This window comes from Plutella xylostella, chromosome 30 (genome assembly GCF_932276165.1).
Source record: "Plutella xylostella chromosome 30, ilPluXylo3.1, whole genome shotgun sequence".
Classification (NCBI taxonomy): domain Eukaryota; kingdom Metazoa; phylum Arthropoda; class Insecta; order Lepidoptera; family Plutellidae; genus Plutella; species Plutella xylostella.
The window spans coordinates 2,600,287-2,624,053 of NC_064010.1; the positions used below are offsets into that span (position 1 = coordinate 2,600,287).

At 38.5% G+C, this 23,767-nt stretch overlaps 1 protein-coding gene across 2 annotated transcripts in view; it reads left to right on the forward strand.

The window, feature by feature from the left end:
• The window catches only part of LOC105381513, a 202,788-nt gene that overhangs the window by 166,527 nt on the left and 12,494 nt on the right, over window positions 1–23,767 (forward strand). For both annotated transcript variants that reach the window (XM_048632038.1, XM_048632037.1), the window contains exons 3-7: window positions 20,405–20,549; window positions 20,915–20,982; window positions 21,832–21,979; window positions 22,908–23,020; window positions 23,607–23,721. In XM_048632038.1, coding sequence (XP_048487995.1) covers window positions 20,405–20,549; window positions 20,915–20,982; window positions 21,832–21,979; window positions 22,908–23,020; window positions 23,607–23,721 — 589 coding nt within the window. The remainder of the gene's footprint in view (window positions 1–20,404; window positions 20,550–20,914; window positions 20,983–21,831; window positions 21,980–22,907; window positions 23,021–23,606; window positions 23,722–23,767) is intronic.

Genomic DNA, 23,767 nt, shown 5'->3' on the forward strand with positions numbered 1-23,767 from the left:
ACAGGTTGTTGCAATAGTGGTGTAAAAGTAAAAAGTCACGTGACCAAGAAAATTTTCAAAGAACTCCTCCAGTAATTTTTCGGTCTTTGAACGTATACGTACAGGCTGTACGTATACTACTTTTATTATAAAAATAATATACCTACTGGCTGGAATTTTATAACTAGCGATCCCGTTGCCTAACCAATATTTTTTCACCGTTTTATAAGAATTTTAAAAATCGAATGCTGCATTCATAAGTTTTGAAACTTAAGCGAACGAATAATGCATGCAACAAAATGTTTGTTCTGAGGAATACAACAGTGACGTAAATGCCCCAGGGTACAGGAACTTTGCCAACTTCTGACATTCACTTTAAAATGTCAAAGTTAACTGTCGAGTCAGTGTCATAAAGTGGGTGCAAACGTATAATAAATTCAACTAACTAAACAAAATTTTATTGAAAATAATATATTCACGTCTGGATAGTTCTTTTTGGTGTAAAAATTGTCAGTGCTTACGACCGACGACCGAATGGCGTAGTGGTTAGTGACCCTGACTACTGAGCCGAAGGTCCCGGGTACGATTCCCGGCTGGGGGAGATATTTGTTTAAACACAGATATTTTGTTCTCGGGTCTTGGATGTGCCCGTAAAATGGCAATAGGCCCGCCACCTATTACATTGGGACTAACATAACAACACTGGCGAAAAGTGGGTGCAGCAATGTACATCTGCCTACCCCGCAAGGGAGTACATTAGTACAAGGCGTGAGAGTTTGTTATTTTCTTAAAATAAACTTTTTAAACGACTACTTTACTTAACCTCAAAATCAAACGTTAATACCACGTATCAAAGGTTTTACGGGTATTAGACATATTATTAATTATAAGACAGTTCCTTGCCTTCAACACATTTATCAAAGTTTTTCTAGTATAAGAAAGGCTCTCTAAAACAAAATTATATTTGACGCACATGACATCCACATCACATCATGACACCTCTTCTTTCACGTTTTTTTTAAATAACTTAATTACCAACCGATCTCAGGTGTCGCTAATCCCAGTTTTATTGACACAATTTAAACGCACCTTAAGAGATACTTAAGGCAAGCTTAAGCCCAATTTAAGGTGGGGGAGCAGTAATAAAAATAAATTTGTTACCAGACATAATAGGAATCCCTTAAACTCAGAATTAAGTTCTAAGTTAGGTTTTAATTGAGTCGTCGGAGGGTTCGGGCTTGGCTTTCAGGCTTCTCTTAAAATGTGTTTACTTTAGTAAGGTATATTCTATAATTTTTATAAATTAGTGGAGTACCTAGGGGATTTTTTGTAAAAAAACGAAAAAAACAAAAACGGTGACTCAGCTTTTCATTCCGAGCAACTTTTGTTCTAGGACTCTTGGAAAACGGAAAAAAATACTGCCTACTATATTTAAAAAGACACGTAATCAATAAAAAATACAGGGTGTTGCTAAAGGGCATGCTAAGCCGAAAGGGACTCACGAAAAAATATTTCCTTTTCCATAGAAACTTTGTTGACAACGTGACTTTTACTATGGAAAACGTTTTTTTTTTCACGACTTTCCGAAAGTCGTAGAACAAAGGTAGTTCAGAATGACCATATCGGTCAGAATAATCATATTGGTTAATTTAATTTTAAAAGTCGTAGACCAAAATAGTTTTTCAAAATGACCCGTAACGAGAGTCACGTCCATTTCGACTTACCATTTATGCATCAGTTTGTAAAATAAATAACTAATGTGTATTTATTATTTTGTCCACAGGTAAGCATCGGGCAAGTTGGTGAGCTGCTGATAGCGACGACAGTTCCTGATATTTCAGTAAACGCCTTCTTAATAACAAACATTAACTAAAATTACCTATTTAAACTATGTTTAAGGGCGTCTTGCACAACAAAGTTAAATAAAATTAAATAGTTTGTCTCTTGCTCTGACATTATACTGTCACTGAGGTCATAGATTTAATTTTATTTAACTTTGTTGTGCAAGACGCCCTAAGTGTGTTTAAATTATGTTTAAGTATTGTTGAAGCATTATGTGGCACTCAAGATGGCAAGTATATGATGTAAATAAGTACCTAAGTATAGGTGCAGTGTACATTCAACTTAAGAGACGAGTATACCCCCCGAGTATTTATGGTATGGTAAAACACTCGCGATAAATGAAAAAGCGTCTGCATATTAAAGTACATTAACTTATTATTATATTTATGTAGGTCTATGTAGTCTATTATAAAATATATATCCTTATTTTAGGTATATAAGTATAATTACATGTAAGTTTATAGATTTACCCCCTTATTCATAGAGAAGTTACAAAACGTTTTAACTAATAAACTGTTTTGTCCCTCTCCAACAAAGAACAATTTGTTCTTTGACAGAGAGGGACAAAACAGTTTATCAGTTAAAACGTTTTGTAACTTCTCTATGAATAAGGGGGTTAGTTTGTAGGGACTTATAATATAATAACTAAAACATTATTTAAATTTTTCCTTTAGAATTCTTTAGTACACTTGACCCCTCTATAAACAAAATATCCTTCCACCTGGTTGTCTTGAAAAAATCGCTTTAAGCGATAAGACCGCCATTTTTGTACATATTTGTTAGTATTTAAGTTTTGTAAGTTTATTTTATGTGTGTGTTTACAAATAAAGAATATTCTATCTATCTATCTATATTCTATCTACATCAAACAGCGCATCAGATTTAATACCAAATAAAAACAGAAATATTTTACTCAAATTATAAATAAGTATTTTACTTTTGAGTTTGATAAAATTGGGGTCATTTTGGAGGCTCCATTTTGTAAGAAAGTGGAGTGGAACTTTTCCATTGGTCGTGAGTGAAGTAGTACCTACAATATCTCTCCACTTGGCTGGCGTTAAAACCGTATCCAAACTTATTTATTTCCATACATATCTTTAAAAACTTGCTGCAAGTCGAATAGTCGAAGTTTGTAACTCTTAAAGAATGCGCGAGATGCAATAAATCTTTTAAGATGGCGGGTGGAAAAATTAAAGAAAATAAGTGAATAAAAATGTATTGAAACCCGCCCTGCTTTATATTCTTACAATAAGTTGGAGATTTCCCGTTGTACCGTATTGTATAAGCAATATTTGTCATAGTTGGGCGGACGCTGCTGGTCTAGTGATGGGGTGTATCTGGAAATTTATCGCACTATCGATATATTTTCCTTTTTGCCTGAAAACATAAAGTAATCCGGTGATCTCAGAAGAACAATAAGAAATTAGATTTTGTCTTGCTTTTTTTGTTAGTTTTTTTTATTATTATTTTTATTTATGTTTATTATTAAAAATTACATGTTAAGTATTGCAATGAAATGGCTGCCAAACTAACTACACACAGCTATAAAACAGTTTGTTGGCAGGTAACTCTCATTTCTAATTAAGTTATAAGCACAATACACATAATGACACTTATATTTATGTGACAAGGTACAAAACTATCAAAGTAGGTATAGACAGGTAATTAAATAGGCGTAGTTGGGTCATTGACATATATATGGAAGGAAGATATTCTTAGGTATCACTCGTGCACTCGCTTATATCCCAGTGACAGAACTACAAACCTACTCTATTTCCGCTCTCCTCTTCGTTTCTCGTATCTACTCCCGACTGGCTCTTCACACACAACGAGACCCCTTAATCTAATCTATCTGAACTCGTCTCTAGCGGAAACTATCATGAAACTTTTGACAGATTATTTATGTACGCAGAACAGAAAAAAAAAAAAATTGCAATGTTTTTTCGATTGATATCGATACCGATGCTTCCCACCACTAGTAGCAATGTCAGTGCGCCCGCCACTACAGAGTTAGACAAAGAAAAACGTCGTTTTAAAACACCTGGGCTCGTAGAGTGTAGCGCGTCCGAACAGTATTGATAGTTGTTTAAATATGTATCGTCGCTTTTAGCTCCCCAAGTGGTGTCCACTTTCTATTCCGTTTGCGAGTTTTGCGTGTAAAAATGTGCAAGTAATGGTGCAGAAGGTTATTTGTTCAGTGTCGTGGCTTTAGTGAGACAGGTTAGTAACGTCTGTGTGTATAGTTACACGTTACATGTTTGTTTTTGTGTAATGTGTAGGTATGCTTTTTCTACAGTGTTTGTGTTGTGTAATTCAGTGCAAATTTTGTAGGTTACAACTTGCTTTATACTTAAGAGGTTGACTTTAATTTTGACTTTATGGGACACTGCTGTATGAAGTAAGCTTATGAGACTGTGAACTATATCCATATAGTAAAAATCTTTTAATTTTTGAAAACGACATTGTATTTGTTACAAAAAAAAACCTCCAAATTATAAAACAACAGCTATGTTACTAAAAGAAACCTGCTACAAATCATAAATAAAAGTCAATTCTTAAAGATTTAGAACAAAAATAACAAGGTCTAGAATTTATCTCATAATACTTCCTTCATTATTTGTGCCAGAAAAATCCTGATCAATGAACATGATTTCGCACTTTACCCCAAGTCATATTTATCCTACACATCCTGTGACCTAAATATCTAGACAGCGGAACTCGCCTAAGTAATACAAACGGAAATAGAAAAACCAAGGGCAAGACATCTCTCGCAAGTACCAGGCGTTCATGACATGACAGGAGATTCCCTAGAGCTGGGGAGTCGGGGCGTAATAACTGGAACTTTTATATTAGGGCTTAGATTGTGTGGGTTGGAAGGCTTTGTAAAACAGGATATGAAAATATATTACTCTGTAATTATTTTTTTACTTGTTTATAAATTGACAGTTTATTGCTAAGAGCCATTATCTCGTAATTTTTCTTAAAATAGGCTTAAATTAGGATTTAATGCTCTTTCATCAGTGAAAAACTTGAAAACTAAATGGCCGATGAAAATAGGTGTTCTGATCAACTTTCGCGAGCGACATACACAGCTGGTCTTGAGAAGATAAGGCCAGTCAGATTAGTAATTGTCAGTCGCTTTCTGCCTAGGTAGTGCTGGAACTATAGCACAGATAAATAAATATAAATGTAAAGCAAAGGTATGGTAGAGGAGGCTCTATCAATGAACCGCCGTCCTATAACGTCTTATGATTAAAAAAATACATAATTTTAAGTACTAAAAAACAATCTTCAGCCATTAGCTTCTAAAATTTACAACTCTAAAAAGAAAAAAAAGGACCATTTTCTAATAAATTTCGTAATACACATCATCATTATTACAGGATGCTCAACATCGTTCCGTCGCACTACACCCCGCACGCGGCACGCAGCAGGTGTCCCGATGCGTGCTTGAAAAAACAATCACCCTGTGAATTAATATTTTTATTCCTCTCATTGAATTAGTATTGCGGGCACGCCCTGTAGAGTGGTTTGTAAGACCTAGGCATTGTTTTAGTAATCATAAAAGGCTAGAATCTAGATTCGAATTGCTATTGGGGTGAGGACAATAGAGCAGTGGTTTTTTTTAAATTATTAATAGGTACATATTAAATTGAACTTACTCTGAAATTACATAATAAAATCAGGCAGCTGTTCAATACATTTTAGTTTACTAGGTATTGAAATGACGACCGAATGGCGTAGCGGTTAGTGACCCTGACAACTGAGCCGAAGGTCCCGGGTTCGATTCCCGGCTGGGGCAGATATTTGTTTAAACACAGATATTTGTTCTCGGGTCTTGGATGTGCCCGTAAAATGGCAATAGGCCCGCCCCCTATTACATTGGGACTAACATAACACTGGCGAAAAGTGGGTGCAGCAATGCACCTCTGCCTACCCCGCAAGGGAGTACATTAGTACAAGGCGTGAGTGCGTGTGTGTGTGTGTTGTGTATTGAAATATAGTACCTTCATATTATCATATTGTATGGACAACTATTTTCATTTTAAAATATTTATCTTAAAGTTTCTAATGAAGATAAAATTGTACTCTTTATGTATTTTGACAAGCAGCTAACAGCTATTGTGATACGAATTACGATCCTTAATTGTATACCTACATTTAATTGTAAACTGTAAACTAATACATACAGGGTGTCCCACCTTATAATTAACACTCATGGCCAGTGTAGATCCCCTGAACAAAACACCCAGATAGCCTCCACATCATTACTCACCCTGTATATGTTTAGTCTTATACATCGTGCTCTGCCGGAAGATGTCTTTAAAACATGAATAAGAAAGAAAGACTTTTATTTGTCTTGACACACAGACACGTTAAAACTTATAACACCCCTCTTTTTTCCGTCGAGGCCTTAAAAAAGGAAATAGGCTGCATTCCCAGTAGGAAAAGTATTCGCTTATAATTTTGAGCGCCAAACTAGAAAACTAATCCGTTTTTTTCCAAAAAATACCATTCTGTACCTCCTGTAGGTTGGCTGGTAGAAAATGCTTTTAGCATTAAGTCCACCTTTTGTACACTTATATTTCATATTTGTGCAATAAAGTATCAAATAATAATAATTATTATTCGTAGAACTAAAGTTGTTCATACAGCCACACCTTTTTGCACCACCCTGTATAGTTAAAGATGCACTGTTCTCGTGACACGCGAACACAACACATGTCCACTGTAACCCTAGTGTTTGTACAAGATAAACATCTCAAATAACATGTGTACAATTGTACAAAGGACATGCCGTGTAGTGGACAATTTAAATCGAATTATGTTGTTTTGGGTAATTTTGTAGAAGATCCAGTGGACGAAGTGTTATTATTATTATTATTTAACTCTTTATTGCACAAATATTACAAATAAAAGTGCAAAGGGTGGACTTAATGCTAAGAGCATTTTCTGCCAGTCAACCCGCAGGAGGTACAAAGATAAAAAGTACGGGTGTGCAAAAACGGAAAAAAAAAGATCAGTATGATTGTGAAGTGCCTAAATAAAAATAATACCTAACCCTAAAACTAAGTAAATAAATATATATGACCCTGTAGTATATAGTGTTAGTGGTTTGGTTAGGTATGGAGTAGTTCCTGTTTTGTAACCCCCGACGGTGAAGGAGTGTTATAAGGTTGACGTGTCTGTGTATCCGTCTGTGGTAGCGTCGCTCCCGAACGGCTGAACGGATTTGTTTTCTTAGGGTGATATTACATAACCATTGTTACCCCGAGTGTTCTTAGCCATGTTTCATGAAAATCGGTTGAGCAGTTTAAAAGTTATGTTACTTTTAGGGCCACTTGCACAAACATATTAAATGTAGATTTAGTGTCAAATCTCGATTTAAGAAACGTCATATGGATAAATGTATGCCTTAAATCGAGATTTAACACTAAATATAGATTAAGCCCCACTTGCACCAACATATTAAATCTAGATTTAGTGTCAAATGTCGATTTAAGAAACGTCAGTCTATATAAAATTTGACACTCAATCGAGATTTAAAACTAAATCTAGATTTAATATGTTCTTGCAAGTGGCCCTTAATATGTTTGTGCAAGTGGCCCTTAGTGTTTGATTAGGTTAATATAACCTACGAGTACTAAGAAAGTGCCCTTTATAACTACTTCCGCAACATTTTAAGTACCTACATTTTATTCAAGTTCTTACGCAAATACACAATATATCTACCGAAGCGACTAAACACTAAATTGCAGCAATAAACTGTCCGCCGCTTAAGCTGCGTACAGACCGGCCCATCGAACGCCCAACGATGGATATTTATCCTACATAATACAGGGCAGATTGCAGCAACGAAGGTCAACGAAACCCGTTTGTTGGCGTTCGTTTGGCCGGTCTGTACGCAGCTTTACTCTCCACTGGATGCACCCTCGACCACACGAGTGCTGACAAATTGCCTCTTGACATGGATTCGTATTAAACAATTGAACTTGTCAAATATACCCGCTGATTGTCGCCGAGATAGGACAATTTGAATCGGATTGGACACGTACACTAAGCACTGAATTTGTGTTTTATTATTGTTATTATTACATACTCGTACCTACGGTAATTTTGACGGCTGAATGGTGTAGGGTTAGCGGCCCTGACTGCTATGCCGAAGGTCCCGGGTTCGATTCCCGGCTGGGGCAGATATTTGTTTAAATACAGATATTTGTACTCGGGTCTTGGGTGTTGATACTTATATTTAGTATGTATCTATCTATGTATTTGTGTAGATATATCAGCTGTCCGACACCCATAACACAGATTCTGCCTAGCTTGGGGTCGGTTGGCCGTGTGTGAGATGTCCCCACTTATTTATTTATTTTAATTGCGATATTCGTATATCAACAAGATGGTGTACCATAATAATATACAATACAAAGTGAAGAATTGTCCACATTTTGTTTACTGTCAAAATAGCATTAAGTCCACCCTTTGTACTTTTATTTGTAATATTTGTACAATAAAGAGTTAAATAAAATAAAATAAATCTAGAACTGAACTGTTCATCAACAGTTGTCCCGTATCGTTCTATTGGTGGGACAATCGACTGTTGATGAACCGTTCAGAATCTGTCAATTTAGCAGCTGAGATTAAAAAACAGAATTTAGGAAAGTAGGTATTAGGTATATTTTATGCCAAAGCAAAGGTACCCCTCGATTATTGAAACAAACGATACATTTGACAAATGATCACCTATGTCTGTTATATGACTCTGTGGTTATTAACAACAGGGTGGCAGCTTTTAAGTGAAGTGCCTACGTACGTAGGGAAACGATCATGCTTCCCATATGGTGCCCAGTTCGATGGTCGAAAGGACATTAGTGTTAGAAGAGGGGTCTTCTATAGTTTGTGGCGATTTTATTTTACACATGTGACGATATCACGCGTCAAAAATAAAAGCCTAACATTGAAGAATAGTAAATAAATAATCAATTTGGGTAAGTACGGTGGCCTGCGCCTAAAAGTATACAGGCGGAGTTTTTAAAATAGCGATCTCAAGCTCACATGCTTCTCAAGCACATCCACATAAACACCACTGCTACACACATCACACACAACACGTCCCCGGCTTTATAACAGATGTAGCTGGTCCCTTCATCATCAGGTATTGCTATTTTAAAAACTCCGCATGTATACTTTTAGGCGCAGGTCACCGTACCTACGTGAATTTTTATTACATTAGTGTTGATTTCATTTGTGAATTTCCAAAAGTTTTCCACTAGCGACTCCAGAGCACTATACCACTTTTGCAACTTTGACACCGCACCGAAAGTCTTCAAAGGAACCTATTAAGGACAAAATGTCGATCTAAATAGTAGTTACAGTATGATTGAAAAGCTGCAAATTTATCGCGGTTTTGTCCATTTGGCAAGTTTGTTGTCATAATAACAGTGTTTATTGTCCGGGTTTACGGTCGCGACGGAACATAATTTCCGAACTATAAAGTTGGAAAATAATACATTTATTACTTTGTCGTCACATTAGGTATGTTCCTCCAACGTCTGAAGGCCAAGCACGGGACCCAAGACGTGTCACGTGACAAAAAAACCGTCGCCCTCGCATCGCGAGGCTTCGAGAGTAAGTGCAACGGAAAACTTTTTTCACGTCTTGTCGTGCGCGTCTTGCGCCCCGTGCTAGGCATTCTGAAAGCTGTAAACGCAGAATACTAAAAAATATAGTTACAAAGGTGCCACACACTAGCAGATACGACAAGATGTGATCTGCAGCTGTAGATGCTTTCATAGCTTAGTACCAACGCATTCTGTTGGGTAAAGGATACCTATACCTACAAAAAAAAAAAAACACACACGCCTTGTACTAATGTACTCCCTTGCGGGGTAGGCAGAGGTGCATTGCTGCACCCACTTTTCGCCAGATTGTTATGTTAGTCCCAATGTAATAGGGGGCGGGCCTATTGCCATTAAACGGGCACATCCAAGACCTGAGAACAAATATCTGTGTTTAAACAAATATCTGCCCCAGCCGGGAATCGAACCCGGGACCTTCGGCTCAGTAGTCAGGACACTAACCACTACGCCATTCGGTCGTCCACTCTACCTACATACCTACACTCGCGAACAATCAAAAAGTTCCAGCGACAATAGCCCCAAATTACACCCAAACTTAAAATTATACTAAAAGACTAGCTTAAATACGCTCTCGGAAATATTGAAGTACATTTAGCAGCGCATCAGAATATTTTATTTATTTATTCTTTTATTGCACAATATACAGAAGTAATTATGTACAATCAGGTTAACAATTACTTAAATATTTTTAAAAATTGGAGCCATTTTGAGTCGAATTTTGTAAATTGAACTTTTTCATTGCTCGCAAGTGTAATACAGTGTCATAGTTGTAGGTATTTTAGCAACACCCTATTCTATTCCCTGTGGGTAAGTACCTTTGTGCATACCCCCAAGGTCTAAACTGCTCTCCTAAGCTTGGACCATTTCCCACCACGCTGGTCCACTGCGGGTTGGTGGGTTCACATAATCTAGACGCGCTAAATCTAGATATGCAGGGTTCATTACGACGTTTTTTTTTACCGTAAGGGCGATGGTATATACATTGTACTTAATTCACTCATTGGTACATGTCAGGGCCGGGATTCGAACGACTGACCTACCACCCTGTATACATTAGTAATGACAACAATTCGGCAGTTGCGTGTTTTGAGCAAATATCCATCAATGTTCATTAGACGAGTTCGGGCGCAATTACTGCTACACCGGCTATTTGTTTAATTTACTGAACAGGGACACTTTGCCGCAACACCCCGCCAATCTATTTGAGTGACCATTAAGATGTATTAAAATTATACCACACCATTTTTTATCCTTACTAATATTATAAATGCGAAAGTAACTGTGTCTGTCTGTCTGTCTGTTACTCTTTCACGACAAAACTACTGAACGGATTTGAATGAAATTTGGTATACATATGGTATAGACCCTGGGAAAGAACATAGGCTACTTTTTAAGGCGAAGCGTAGCTCGCGGGGACAGCTAGTATATATATATGTGGGGACATCTCACACACGGCCATCCGACTCCAATCTAGGCAGAGCCTGTAATATGGGTATCGGACAGCTGATGTATTTACAAAAATAAATAAATAGATACATATTAAATATAAATATCAACACCTAAGACCCGAGACCCGACAAATATTTGTCTTTAAACAAATATCTGCCCCAGCCGGGAATCGAACCCGGGTCCTTCGGCATAGCAGTCAGGGTCACTAACCACCACACCATTCGATCGTCAATGACATCAAAACATGTTTTAAGAGCTGACAGTAAACGCATGTTGGCGTATTTTGTAAAGCTTGCTATCATCAATAAGATCGAACGTTGGAGAAAAAGAGCCAATTATTATTAATCTCTCACTTCCAGAAAAATAATCTTTTAAAATTCCTTGTGCAAAAAGTAGGGGACCGTTTTCCTGTAGGTAATTTTTGTTTACTTTAGAAATTAGGCGTCAAAATACTTGACTTGTTTTTTCGTTCGTTTCCCGCGCAAATTGGCGTTTAAATTCAAAATGGCGCATTGTTTTCGTTCAAAAATGTCATGAATATTTTGTAAGGAATTTTGTTTCGGCACTGATTAGTTGATTACCGAGTAATAAACAAACTAAGCTCCAATTTCACAATAGTCGGTTAAATCGTAACCAGGGAATCGTTGATCAATTATACGTCAACTCCATATAAAATTCTTGACAGATGTGTCAAAAGTCAAGCAATAATACCTGGTTATGCTCTAAAAGGCTATGGAGAAATTGGCACTAAGTCTTATTGCTCAGTTACAATTCATCAAATTAAAAGTAAAACTGAGCGTAATTTTTATCTCATATAAAAAAATTCTGTGATTAATTGAAGTAAGTATACTTAATATAAAAATAAAAAGATCCATCGGAGACTAACTGGAACCACTTCAAACGTGCACGTAACCGATGCAATACGATGATACGCAATGCGAAGCGTCGTCATATACACTCGTGTGTCGAAAATTGTTCGTCAAAAAACCTTTGGCAATTTCTCCACTCTTTGGGTTTCGGTAAGTGCAGGAGTGACGTACCACTGTCTGTCGACAAGGAAGGCCTTAATCATCATTTTTCATCCCCTCACCATACCCTTGATCCTTGCACCAAAGCTCTGACGATAAATCGCATTCAAGCTCTCCCTGTAGCAGCATCAAGTGCATTCTACTTCTCACCGGCTACTGAATCAGATATAAAAAAGATTATTCTCTCCATCCCAAGCAAGGCGGTAGGTAATGACGGCATTGGTCGTGATATGCTGCTCCCCATTCTCCAATCCATCCTATCTCCTATTACCTACATCATTAACTTTTCCTTATCCTCAGGCACGTTTCCTCTCCTTTGGAAATATGCCTTCATGGTTCCCGTTCCCAAAATTTCAGATCCTGTTGAGTTCAAGCACTACCGGCCTATATCCATTCTACCATTTCTTTCTAAGGTCCTTGAACGTGTGGTGATGCGACAGTTCTCAAATTTCCTCTCATGTAATAATCTCCTTAATCCTTATCAGTCGGGATTTCGTCCATCCCATAGTACCTGCTCTGCCCTAATAAAAATTACAGATGACTTTCGTAAGGCCGTGGACGATCGCCAATTAACTCTCCTGACACTCCTTGATTTTAGCAACGCGTTCAACTGCGTGGATCATGACATCCTCTTGTCCATACTCAGGTCTCTCAATATATCTGGTTTAGTAGCCGAGTGGTTCACTTCATATCTGTGTGGCCGCCGACAACGCATCCGTACGGATAACGTTGAATCGGATTGGTGTGATGTTACAGCCGGCGTTCCGCAGGGTGGTGTCCTTTCCCCTATCCTATTTTCCGTATTCATCAACACCCTTGTATCCGTCCTTAAGTATAGCTCTTACCACCTGTACGCTGATGACCTTCAGTTGTATGTTTCATGTGGTCCCGATGACGTCCTAGAGGCAATTAACAAGATGAGTGCCGATCTTGAAGCAGTCAAAACTTGGACAGCTCATTATGGTCTCCTTGTTAATCCCTCAAAGACGCAAGTTATGTTTGTGGGCAGCAGGTTTCACCTGGCTAGACTTGGACCGTTACCACCCGTTGTGTTCGATGGAATTAGCCTGTCATATTGTGACAATGTAAAAAATCTTGGTCTCCACATACAGAGCAATTTGTCTTGGGAGCTGCAGGTTTCTGAGGTCAGCCGTAAGATCTATGCATCCATGCATGGACTTAAACGCCTTCAGAACTTCCTGCCGTACTCGACCAAAGTTACGCTAGTCAACTCATTGTTGCTCCCAATTATTGATTATGCAGATGTGTGCTATCCTGATCTCACCGAAGAGCTACTTGATAAACTCGACCGTCTGCTCAACTTATGCATTCGCTATATTTTTGGCCTGCGTAAGTATGATCATGTCTCTGATTTTCGTAACAAACTCAAGTGGCTCAATATCCGTCACCGAAGGAATGCTCATATTCTATCTCTCGTTCATAGTATAGTCTACAATGCTTGTGCCCCATCCTACCTAACAGAACGCTTCACGTTCTTCGACTTTTCTGACCGTCCTCAACGGTCAAGTCGCAATCTTCTCTTTCGTACCCCAGAGCATAATGCGGCAGGGTATTCTGATTCTTTTACTGTGACAGCGGTTCGCTTGTGGAACAAGTTACCACTGGATATAAGACAAACTAAGTCTATAGATCTTTTTAAATCTAAAGTTCGTCTCCACTACCTCCAAGAGCAGAACATTCTGCCTAACTGATCCCTATCTGTGTGATGATGATGATGATAGTAATTTTATGTATGTATTTATGTATGTATGTAATGTATTAATTTAGGTATCATGTGTATATTTATATTGTATAGATAGGTATATATTAAGATATTAATATTTCGGTTAAGTACTCAATATAATCTCATCTTCTTTCTTCAAAGCCTTAAGCACTACCAATCACTTTTTCAACATCACCAAAGGTTAACTGGTAGAAAATGCTGCTAGCATTAAGTTCGCCTTTGTACCAATTTACTTTGTGCAGTAAAGAATTTAATAATAATAATAATAATAAAGCGGCAGGGCAGCTTGTGGCGAGCTGTTGGGCATTAGCGACCCCACCCACCCGATGCCGGGGAGAACCCCTGTTCCTCATCTCTGGCTTGCCTTTATTGGTTGTCCAGAGTGAACACTGACGAGGAACAGGATCTCCCACCTCTTGCTTGCCTTCATTGGCTGGCTTGAGTGGTGTACCGCTAGAGCAGAAATGCTCGGAGGAAGGAAGTATATCCAGTAAGTGCTTGTAGGGGTCTTGACCGGCATCCGCGATTGCTCTGAGAGCCTTGGTATACCTCTCCACCCTCAGCACCTCATGCCATGTTGCCCCCTTGTTGCTACGTCACTGTAATGTGCTAGCGACTGTTTTGGGGGGCCCATTTAATGTGTGTGCGAGTCACCCCCTGCCTTTTTATCCGTATGTGAAACATATAGGTCCAGGCAGGGGCCATAGTCCTTCCATAGTCCCAGATACCCAGTCCATTTAGCACCCCATTCCATAACCCTGTATTAGTTTTCTCCATATCCTACAATAGTCCTGCACTAACCGGGGATTTTCCTTGGGTTCACCTCTATAGTTTTCACAGGGAAAATCGTCGGTTAGTGTCACATTTCATATAGATTAATGTTGTCAAAAGGGCCTCTACATGTTGGCTTTGGCCCCATGCACGCCTTCCAAATGCCCGGGACCCCATGGTCCCGAGATGGTAACGACACAACATAATAATAATAATAATATAATGCAATTCAAGCTTCCGGAAAACACAACATAAAACAATATATTTTTAATTTCCAACACGACAACGATACGCAAACAGAGTAAGCCATTTAATTTCCGGTGAACAAAAAAAATATGAAAATCATAATCTGTTAATCTGTGCTGCAAACGCGAGCTTTTGTTTTTTTATCCTGTGAACACTCTGTATAAAATTATAGGTAAGTGTATCTCTTCTCTCATGGTAAGAAGATCATCCCGAAAAATAAGTACATAGGTTCATACCTCCTTTTATCCCTAAATTCCCACGGAGCTAAAAGCCCCGACGACCGAATGGCGTAGTGGTTAGTGACCCTGACTACTGAGCCGATGGTCCCGCGTTCGATTCCCAGCTGGGGCAGATATTTGTTTAGACACAGATATTTGTTCTCGGGTCTTGGATGTGCCCGTAAAATGGCAATAGGCCCGCCCCCTATTACATTTGGACTAACATAACACTCTGGCGAAAAGTATTGCAGCAATGCACCTCTGCCTACCCCACAAGGGAGTACATTAGTACAAGGCGTGAGTGCATGTGTGTGCGTCGTGTGTTGCTAAAAACCCCACAGCCCAGATTTTGGCATAATTTTATTTCTATTTTTATGTAGCCATAATATTTGTGTCCCACTGCCTGGGCGACTTTATTCCACTTCTCAAAAATGAATATTAGAATAATCTAAAAGCAGTATTATAATAAGCACTTAACACCATGTTATCACATGGTTATCACTTACATAATGATCACGAGTAGGTCAGAACTAGGTAAGTAGGTAGGTAGGTAGGTACGCAAAAATATTTTAAATTTGCTTAATAAGGTAGGTATGTACAAAGGCATTTATTTACCTGTAAACCAGTGAACAAAGGTAAGGAATGACACTCGCAAAACCTAGTCCGAACAATATTCCTTCGCTCAATAGGAAACTAATTAATTCTCCATACAGTATAAGAATTACCCCTGTAGAAGCAGTCAGCCATGATTCCTTCCGTCTCACTCCGACCTGTACACTTGTAGGAGAGAGAAAGAGATAGAGAGAGCCGGTAAGTAAATGAGTTGAGTTCATTTAGTATTCAGAAAATGAAACTCAATCATATTATTTCTCGACGCGTTTAGAGGAAAGCGTTGCACCGGAGAGAATAAGTAATGCTTATCCCATTATTGTAGAGGTACCTATTACTTGTAGGTTTTCATTACGAATAAAAGAAACTTAGGGCCACTTGCAGAAACATATTAAATCTAGATTTAGTGTCAAATCTCGATTTAAGAAAAGTCAGTCCATGTAAAATTTGACACTAAATCGGGATTTAACACTAAATCTAGATATAATATGTTTGTGCAAGTGGGGTGTAAAGAATAAAAACCGAATGTATGGTTAATAAAATAAGTAGGTAGGTATTTAAAATGCATCTTAGGGTCACTTTTACCAAACACTAAACGTATTTAAAATGTATTTAAATCCAATTTTAAATACATTTTGTACTAACTAACAGACGTTTGACAGGCTGCTAAATAGGTTTAGCGTTTGGTGAAATTCAACCTTAAGATTAGTTTTGTGTCAAACTGCATTATCATGAGGTTCTCTGCTATATGTAATAACTATTATCCGTCAACATAAAGTAGGTATACCCGCGAGCAATGAAAAACTCCCAGTGACATGGAGCGCTAATGACAAGTGGTACTTTTCAATTCACAATTTCAAACCAAAACACTCGCACCTTTGCGCAAGGCCGTCCTATCTTCTAAAGTAGAGTTTACGAAGACAGGCCTATGTGTGCACTCACGTATTTTAATACATGATCAAAATGAATAACTATATTTTAGTTACAAATATTGTACACAAAATCCTCACCAAAACCCACGTTGTGAATTAAGCATGTAAATAGTTAATGAGACTGGCCTGACTCCCTCGCGCATGCACCGCTCCCGACGTATGTAGGAAACCCGATTATGAAAAGCTTTGACGAGAGCGAGCAATTCGATTACAAATTATAAAGTTGGTACTACCTACTTCCGGTATTTTTTACGTTTGCGTCTTTTTTGTTTTTTTTAAATCTCTATTTTGTTATTGTTCTGAGAATCGTGTCGAACGGGGAGTATGAAAGTTAGTTTAGTGATATTTTATATCGCCTTCAGCTTATAAAATGCATGAAGTGCAAGTGACGTATATTGACTGCAAGTACCTTGTCCGGCTGTCTCTGGACAGTCAGCGACTGACGCTAATCTGACTGACTAATATAGTATGACCATGGTGACAAACCCATGTCACCGACACGCTAAGATGAAGACTTTATCGGCCTTTCTCATTTTGTCACCTTTTTATTCAGCTAATTTTAACTTCCCAAAGTTCTCATTATCTGCAAAGAAAATGTTTTTCCTTAATAGGTCATCGATATCCTAACGATTTTCCTGTTTCTATTTATTGTTTATTATATTATTATTTACAGCTTCCTTTGTCTGCCTGCCAAAAGATTAGGGAGTGATTTTCGATAGCATTTCATCGTAACGTAACATAATAATTGGATTAATTAATATGGATATATTATAGTATAATATATGATTATAATACACTCACGGGCAATGAAAAGGTTCCACTGAGAAAAACACCAAATTACTCTTTAACGGAAAAGGCTAGCTTAATGATGCCTTCTGCAACATTGAAGTACAGTAAGGGGCAGATAAACCTGACCCCCCTCAGAAGCATTGTTAGTATGAAAGGGGGGTCAGGTTTCTTTGCACCTGACCGTACATTTAACAGAGCATCAGTACATTACAAACAACAAAAAACGGTAATATTTTGTACAAATTTTAAATTAAATGTTTGAAAAAATTGGGGTCGTTTGGTGTCACCATTTTGTGAGTGGAACTATTTCATTGCCCGGGAGTGTATTATAGAAATGTCGATGGTCACGTGACTCATTTACAGAGTGCTTTTTATTTTGCAAATTTTCAAAAGTCATACAGAACACACCCCCTGAGTCACCCCGTTTCCGTTGGTCTACTATTCACGGTATATACCTATATACTTGACAGTTAGTTGATCAAATTCATACAAAAAATCATCAAATTATCAACTGTCAAGATAAGTACCTATATTTTAATTTTCTTACTATTGTGCGGCGACATCTGTCCGTCGCAGATAATTTTCACTTTAAACTGTCGAGGACTTTTAATTGTTTTGATCACTATCTACGTCTTTCATAACATTGAATATTCCAATTACGCAGCCCTTTTAGCTGTATTGTTAGAACTTTTTAAATGCAAGGAGTGTCTTTAACAGCGATTTTATTGCTGACGGCTTTATTAAACAAGCTATTATTACCATATTTAGTGGTTATTGGGATGTGTGTCTCTATTTAATAAACTATAAGTTATTATAATTACTATTAATCGAATGTGTAGGTACCTATACCAGAAAGAATGTCATACATAATAATTATAATAAATTTACAAATGAAATGCCGGCCATTATAATACGCTGACCACTTTTGAAGAAATTTTAAGTACAAATATGTGACTATTTGTTTAATAAAATAATTTCACAAAAAATCTTGCAATCTTTTTGTTTTTGCGGCATAATATCACAAGTTACACAGCCAACGAGTATTAAAAATAAAACAATGCGTAGCGACCGGAAGTCACCGAGTCCCGCCACAATCATTCATTATTTGAAACGTGCAACACCTGGCCACAGAGCATTATGTACAAATGAGTTGCTCAAAAGAAGAAAAATAAACTCAACTAAACAACTGAACTGCATAGAGTGTCTATGGTTCCCACCGCCCCAACCAGCCAGTAATAACTATGGGCTATGATAATAGTCAAAGTCAAAGTCAAAGTCAAAATTTTTTATTCAGCGTAAAAATATAAAATTTTCTGATGAACGTCAATTTTTAAAAACTACTCTCCGTTCGGATAAGGGGGGCTCTTTCTGTCTATAAATAAGACTTCAGACTGCCATGAGGATATCTGACCTATCTATACCCAAATCAACAAGGCGTCAGATTCAACAAGAAATAAATTAATTTGTATACTGAGTGTCTATCCAGTAGCAAACATGAAACCAAGTTGAAATATCAGCTACAGTAAGTACCTAAAGTAGTAAGTACCTACCTAGGTATATAACCTACCAGGAACCACTTCTGCTGTCAGGAAACGCATCATATACGTTATATCCGGTCATATTGAGGTCCTGCCGTGGAAACAAAGGAGAGAATTCCTGGAAATTAGCACAGTCATTGGTGCTAATTCTTAATGTGAGACACGGGGGCTACTCTATACTGACGACAAACGAACGAAAGAGAGCTGTCGTGCAATCGGCATGTTTAATACAAGGAGATAGAGTCGTGGATCATGCAGCAGCGCTTAGTATTTGGTCATATAGAGTGACCTCTCTAGTGGCCCCACTGTATGAACGAATATTGGCAAGATGGTCGAAAGTACATTTTGAGATTTTAAATATCGAATTTTCAATTGTTTAGAATTGTTTGTCTTAGAATGAAAAGTGACTAAGCATGAAATTGTGATGGTACATTGTACGATTGTGGACCAAAGGCAGAAAAGTTATTTAATTCCGCGACCTAATAATCGATCTAATCTGTTCGAGGAATTTTATTAAAATATGATAGCTAAACTCAGTTAGTTACGCTATTTCAGAGAAATGTCATATGTGACCTATGATATTGATTATTTATACTAAAGACAAAGAGACCTAAATAACAACAATTTGACGACAGTAATCATATCATTAAGTCCCGGTCACGTGTGTAACTTACGTATACTACTAAAGGACACTAAAGTGGACCCAAGCAAGGTAAAAAAGCAAATTAAAAAGGATGTCAGCTAATTGCAATATGGCGGTGCGTGTTCGACTTGACAACGCAGTAAACCGACATTTTTTTTAATGGGTTCCCGCCTTTTTTGTCGCTATTAAAATTAAATTACGACCGAATGGCGTAGTGGTTAGTGACCCTGACTACTGAGCCGATGGTCCCGGGTTCGATTCCCGGCTGGGGCAGATATTTGTTTAAACACAGATATTTGTTCTCGGGTCTTGGATGTGCCCGTAAAATGGCAATAGGCCCGCCCCCTATTACATTGGGACTAACATACACCCTGGCGAAAAGTGGGTGCAGCAATGCACCTCTGCCTACCCCGCAAGGGAGTACATTAGTACAAGACGTGAGTGCGTGTTTTTTTTTTTTTTTTTTTTAAATTAAATTAAACGATAATTTGAATGTACCTGCGCAGGTTACTGGTAGCTTTTGGATTAATGTTATTAGAAAGCCTTGTACAACTAACATAAACGATCAAGAGTTATCATATACTTAGGTATTTTTTTTAGGTCACCTACTTATCACTTTCACCTGTTAGTGGATCTTAAAATTAAACTCCTAAATAAATTCATAGACCTACCGTATTTTAGTTTAGAGAAGGTTTACAAATGTCTTCCAACGCACAAATTACGACTGTTTGAGTCTGTCAAAAAGTCGAAGTGTGTATCTTTTGTAAAGTGACAAAAAGCCTACAATGCCTTGGACCAAACATAACACATTGAATTTAATCAAAAACCCCATTTTCCAACCACTGAGCTCCAGTCAAACGCTTTTCCACCGCCGGCTCTAAACGTGTAACTTTCTTCCCCTTTCCACCACGGGCTCTAAACGTGCAACTTTCTTCCCATTTGACCACGGGCTCTAAACGCATCCCTTCCTCCCCAGGCGGCTGCACGTTCCCGGCCGGCTGGACCGGCAGCTGGTTCCAGTCGGGGGCTCCGGGCCTCATCGCCGTCAACACCACCCACATACAGAGCAAGGGGGAATGCAGTGAAGCGGAGTCTTATGACAAGTTCCTGTTGTATGATCGGTGAGTTTTAGGTTATATTACCATTATAGTGTACAGTGAATAATAATGAATATTTGTGGAATTATTTTTATTGTGAATAAATTACGCCCCAGACAGATCAGTTTTATGCAATACAAGCGCTACGATATACCTACTGTGGAACTACTACTCACTGCAACGCCATCTTTCGCTCTCATCTTTGCCTCCCTAGGGCAGAAAATGAAACGTCTATGACCACGGTTACAAACGCTATGAAAAAGAAAGGAGGCATTTGAAACTCACAAAATAATAATGTGACAAAGCTTCCCATTTACCTACCTGCTTTTAACTACAACGGTTAATTTTAGATGAAATCATATTCTAATTATCAATCTTTAATGTTTCAGGAGCGATGACTGCTACAGATGTATGGTGATTCATGAAAAGCATGAAAGTGTTCTTCAATATAAAGAAAGTAAGTTTTTTACTATTCTAATTTTGAAATGAGTAATTTACTCTTTGATATTTCAATTAATACCTTTCAAGTTCACTAAGCATATCAATTTCTTTCTGAAATAGAATTGTACACTTAAATAGGTATATTGGTTTACAACTCATTAGGTTTTATTTATCTAGACATAGGTCACAGACTCATCTTTTTTTCACTAAATATAAATACTTAGGACATTGGTTTTAGTCTGGAGGTTATATGAAAGACATATTTAAATCAAAAGAAATAGTGTTAAGACTTTTTAGTACTTAAGTAGTTACTATCACTCACAACAAAATTGTTTGACACTTTTATTAGTTCCCAACGTTGCCGACAATGGCACTTATCAAGATCTCATACTCTAATACAAATCCCGGTGGTCTACCTATCAAATAACCTATCAATAGTGTCAAAATTACGCCCTGTACTATTTGCGGTATAGGATGGTGCGAGTGACTCCTCTGTCATCTAGGAACATTATCGAAACCGTTTCACCCAATATTACATTGGAATCAATATTGGAATGAGGGTAGTTTTTGTTTATTTCAGATGTCTTTATATTGATTTGATAGTAAATATTCCTATCTGACAGACGTCACCCACACTATCCTATAGCACGCAAAGTTTTCACAACTGACAGCTGTCAAACTATAGGTACCTAACCTCAAATCGCTTTGTCATCCGCAGCTCTGTCAAACTATAACCTCAAACCGCTCTGTCCTCCACAGCTGTCAAACTATAAGCTAAAACCTCTTTTTCTTTCGTCATTGGTTAAAACCGTTCTGTGATCAACAGCTGTCAAAAGTCAAACTATAACCTCAAACTTCTCCACAGCGTTCTGTTCGTCAAAAGCGTCGCTGTCGTCGCTATGCGACACGATCAACGGCGACGCGGCGCTGAACTCTCTGTTCCGCAAGCTGCCGCCGCCGCCGCCGCAGCCGTGCCCGTTCCGCCCGCCGCCGTTCACGTTTACTTATAACCGGTAAGATGTTTTCAAAATGGCGGACGCAGAGTAAGATGGCCGACTCGTTTCAAAATAGCAGACTCATAGTACTGTTTCTTACTTACTAAATCTGCGGTTATAGCTAATTATAACTGATTGTGGATGGTATGGATTCATAGAATACGTCTACTTACTGCGTCTCATTTTTGCATATAACTTTTTACCAGGAACGTTAACTAGTATAAGTAAGCCAGGGACCAATTCCTTAGATTTATTTTAAGTGCAAAATGGTGGTCCTGGAAGATGCATGCAGTGTTATTGTTATGGTATCTTAGGTACTAAACTATAAGTAACTATAGATGAGCGGCGACGGTACGGGTATGTTATTGACGTCGATAAACTCGTTTATTCGCGTTTGTCTATGTCGATATCGAACTTTGTTCCGTAAGCTGCCGCCGCCGCCGCCGCAGCCGTGCCCCTTCCGCCCGCCGCCCTTCACGTTCACGTATAACCGGTAAGATGTTTTCAAAATGGCGGACGCAGAGTAAGATGGCTGACTCGTTTCAAAATGGCGGACGCTTAGTACTGTTTGTTATGGGCGACTAGTTTCAAAATGGCGGACGCTTAGTACTGTTTGTAATGGCCGACTAGTTTCAAAATGGCGGACGCTTCGTACTGTTTGTAATGGCCGACTAGTTTCAAAATGGCGGACGCTTAATACTGTTTGTAATGGCCGACGAGTTTCAAAATGGCGAACGCGTAGTATAGGTAGCATTGTTTATAAATACTAAATCTGCGAGTATAGCTAGTGATATCTGACGGTGATGCTGAAATGTGTAGGTTATGGATGATTCTACACATATCTTACCACTACGTCGTAAGTCTGAAGACAAACCCTCAATTTCATGGCAGGCTGGAGATATCACACAATACAATCATTTAACAACCTAACCCCTCTTTCTTCCAGCGGCTACGGGGAGTGCAACTCGCCGCCGTCCCGCGCCGAGAGCTGCACGGACGACTCGCGCCTGCTGCTGCGCTACATGGCGTGTCCCGACGTGCCGGGGACTGAGAGCAACGGTGAGTAGACTAGCTGCTGAAACTAGCGGCATCACGCTCTCTCTTAGGCGCGGTCAAACAGAAGAGACGGAGACGGGACACGACTTACGTCTGTTCTTTCTGGCCTGCGCCTTATAAGGGGGAATGGGAATGTGATGTTTTATTTTTTTCGGCATCGCCGTTTTATGTTAAAGCCAGTAGAGTTGATTAGACTCGCGGCTTCTGTTGCGCTACATGGCCTGTCCTGATGTTCCGGGGACTGAGAGCAATGGTGATAAAACTAGGGATGACTTTGTAATTATATGACCAGGAAGATCAGACCTAAGGACACCAGAGATGATGATACAAAACTGCATATTGTTGCGATGTGAGCTCCAAAAACGTGCGACGTCACGCTCTTTCTTATGGAATATTTGCGATGCCTTGATTTTAACATAATACTTAAATATCTGTCTATTGCCCAAAACCCCAAACGGAATAACCAATTTTCGTCTAGTTTTAATTCCTTATTCTGAATTCCAAAATCACAACATTCCGAAAACATTATTTAAAAAAATAAGCCTGTTTTTATTTTTTGTCTAACTCTCCACGTTTCTGTGTATTCCAGTGGAGGAGCTGGTGTGCCTGGCGACGTGGAAGGAGGGCTCCACGCGCTACCTGGTGGGGCAGGTGGCGCAGGTCAACAGGAGGAATTCCATAGCTTCTGATGAGGACACTTACAGGTGACAATACAATACACTTTATTCGCACTAAGAACAAAAATTACAA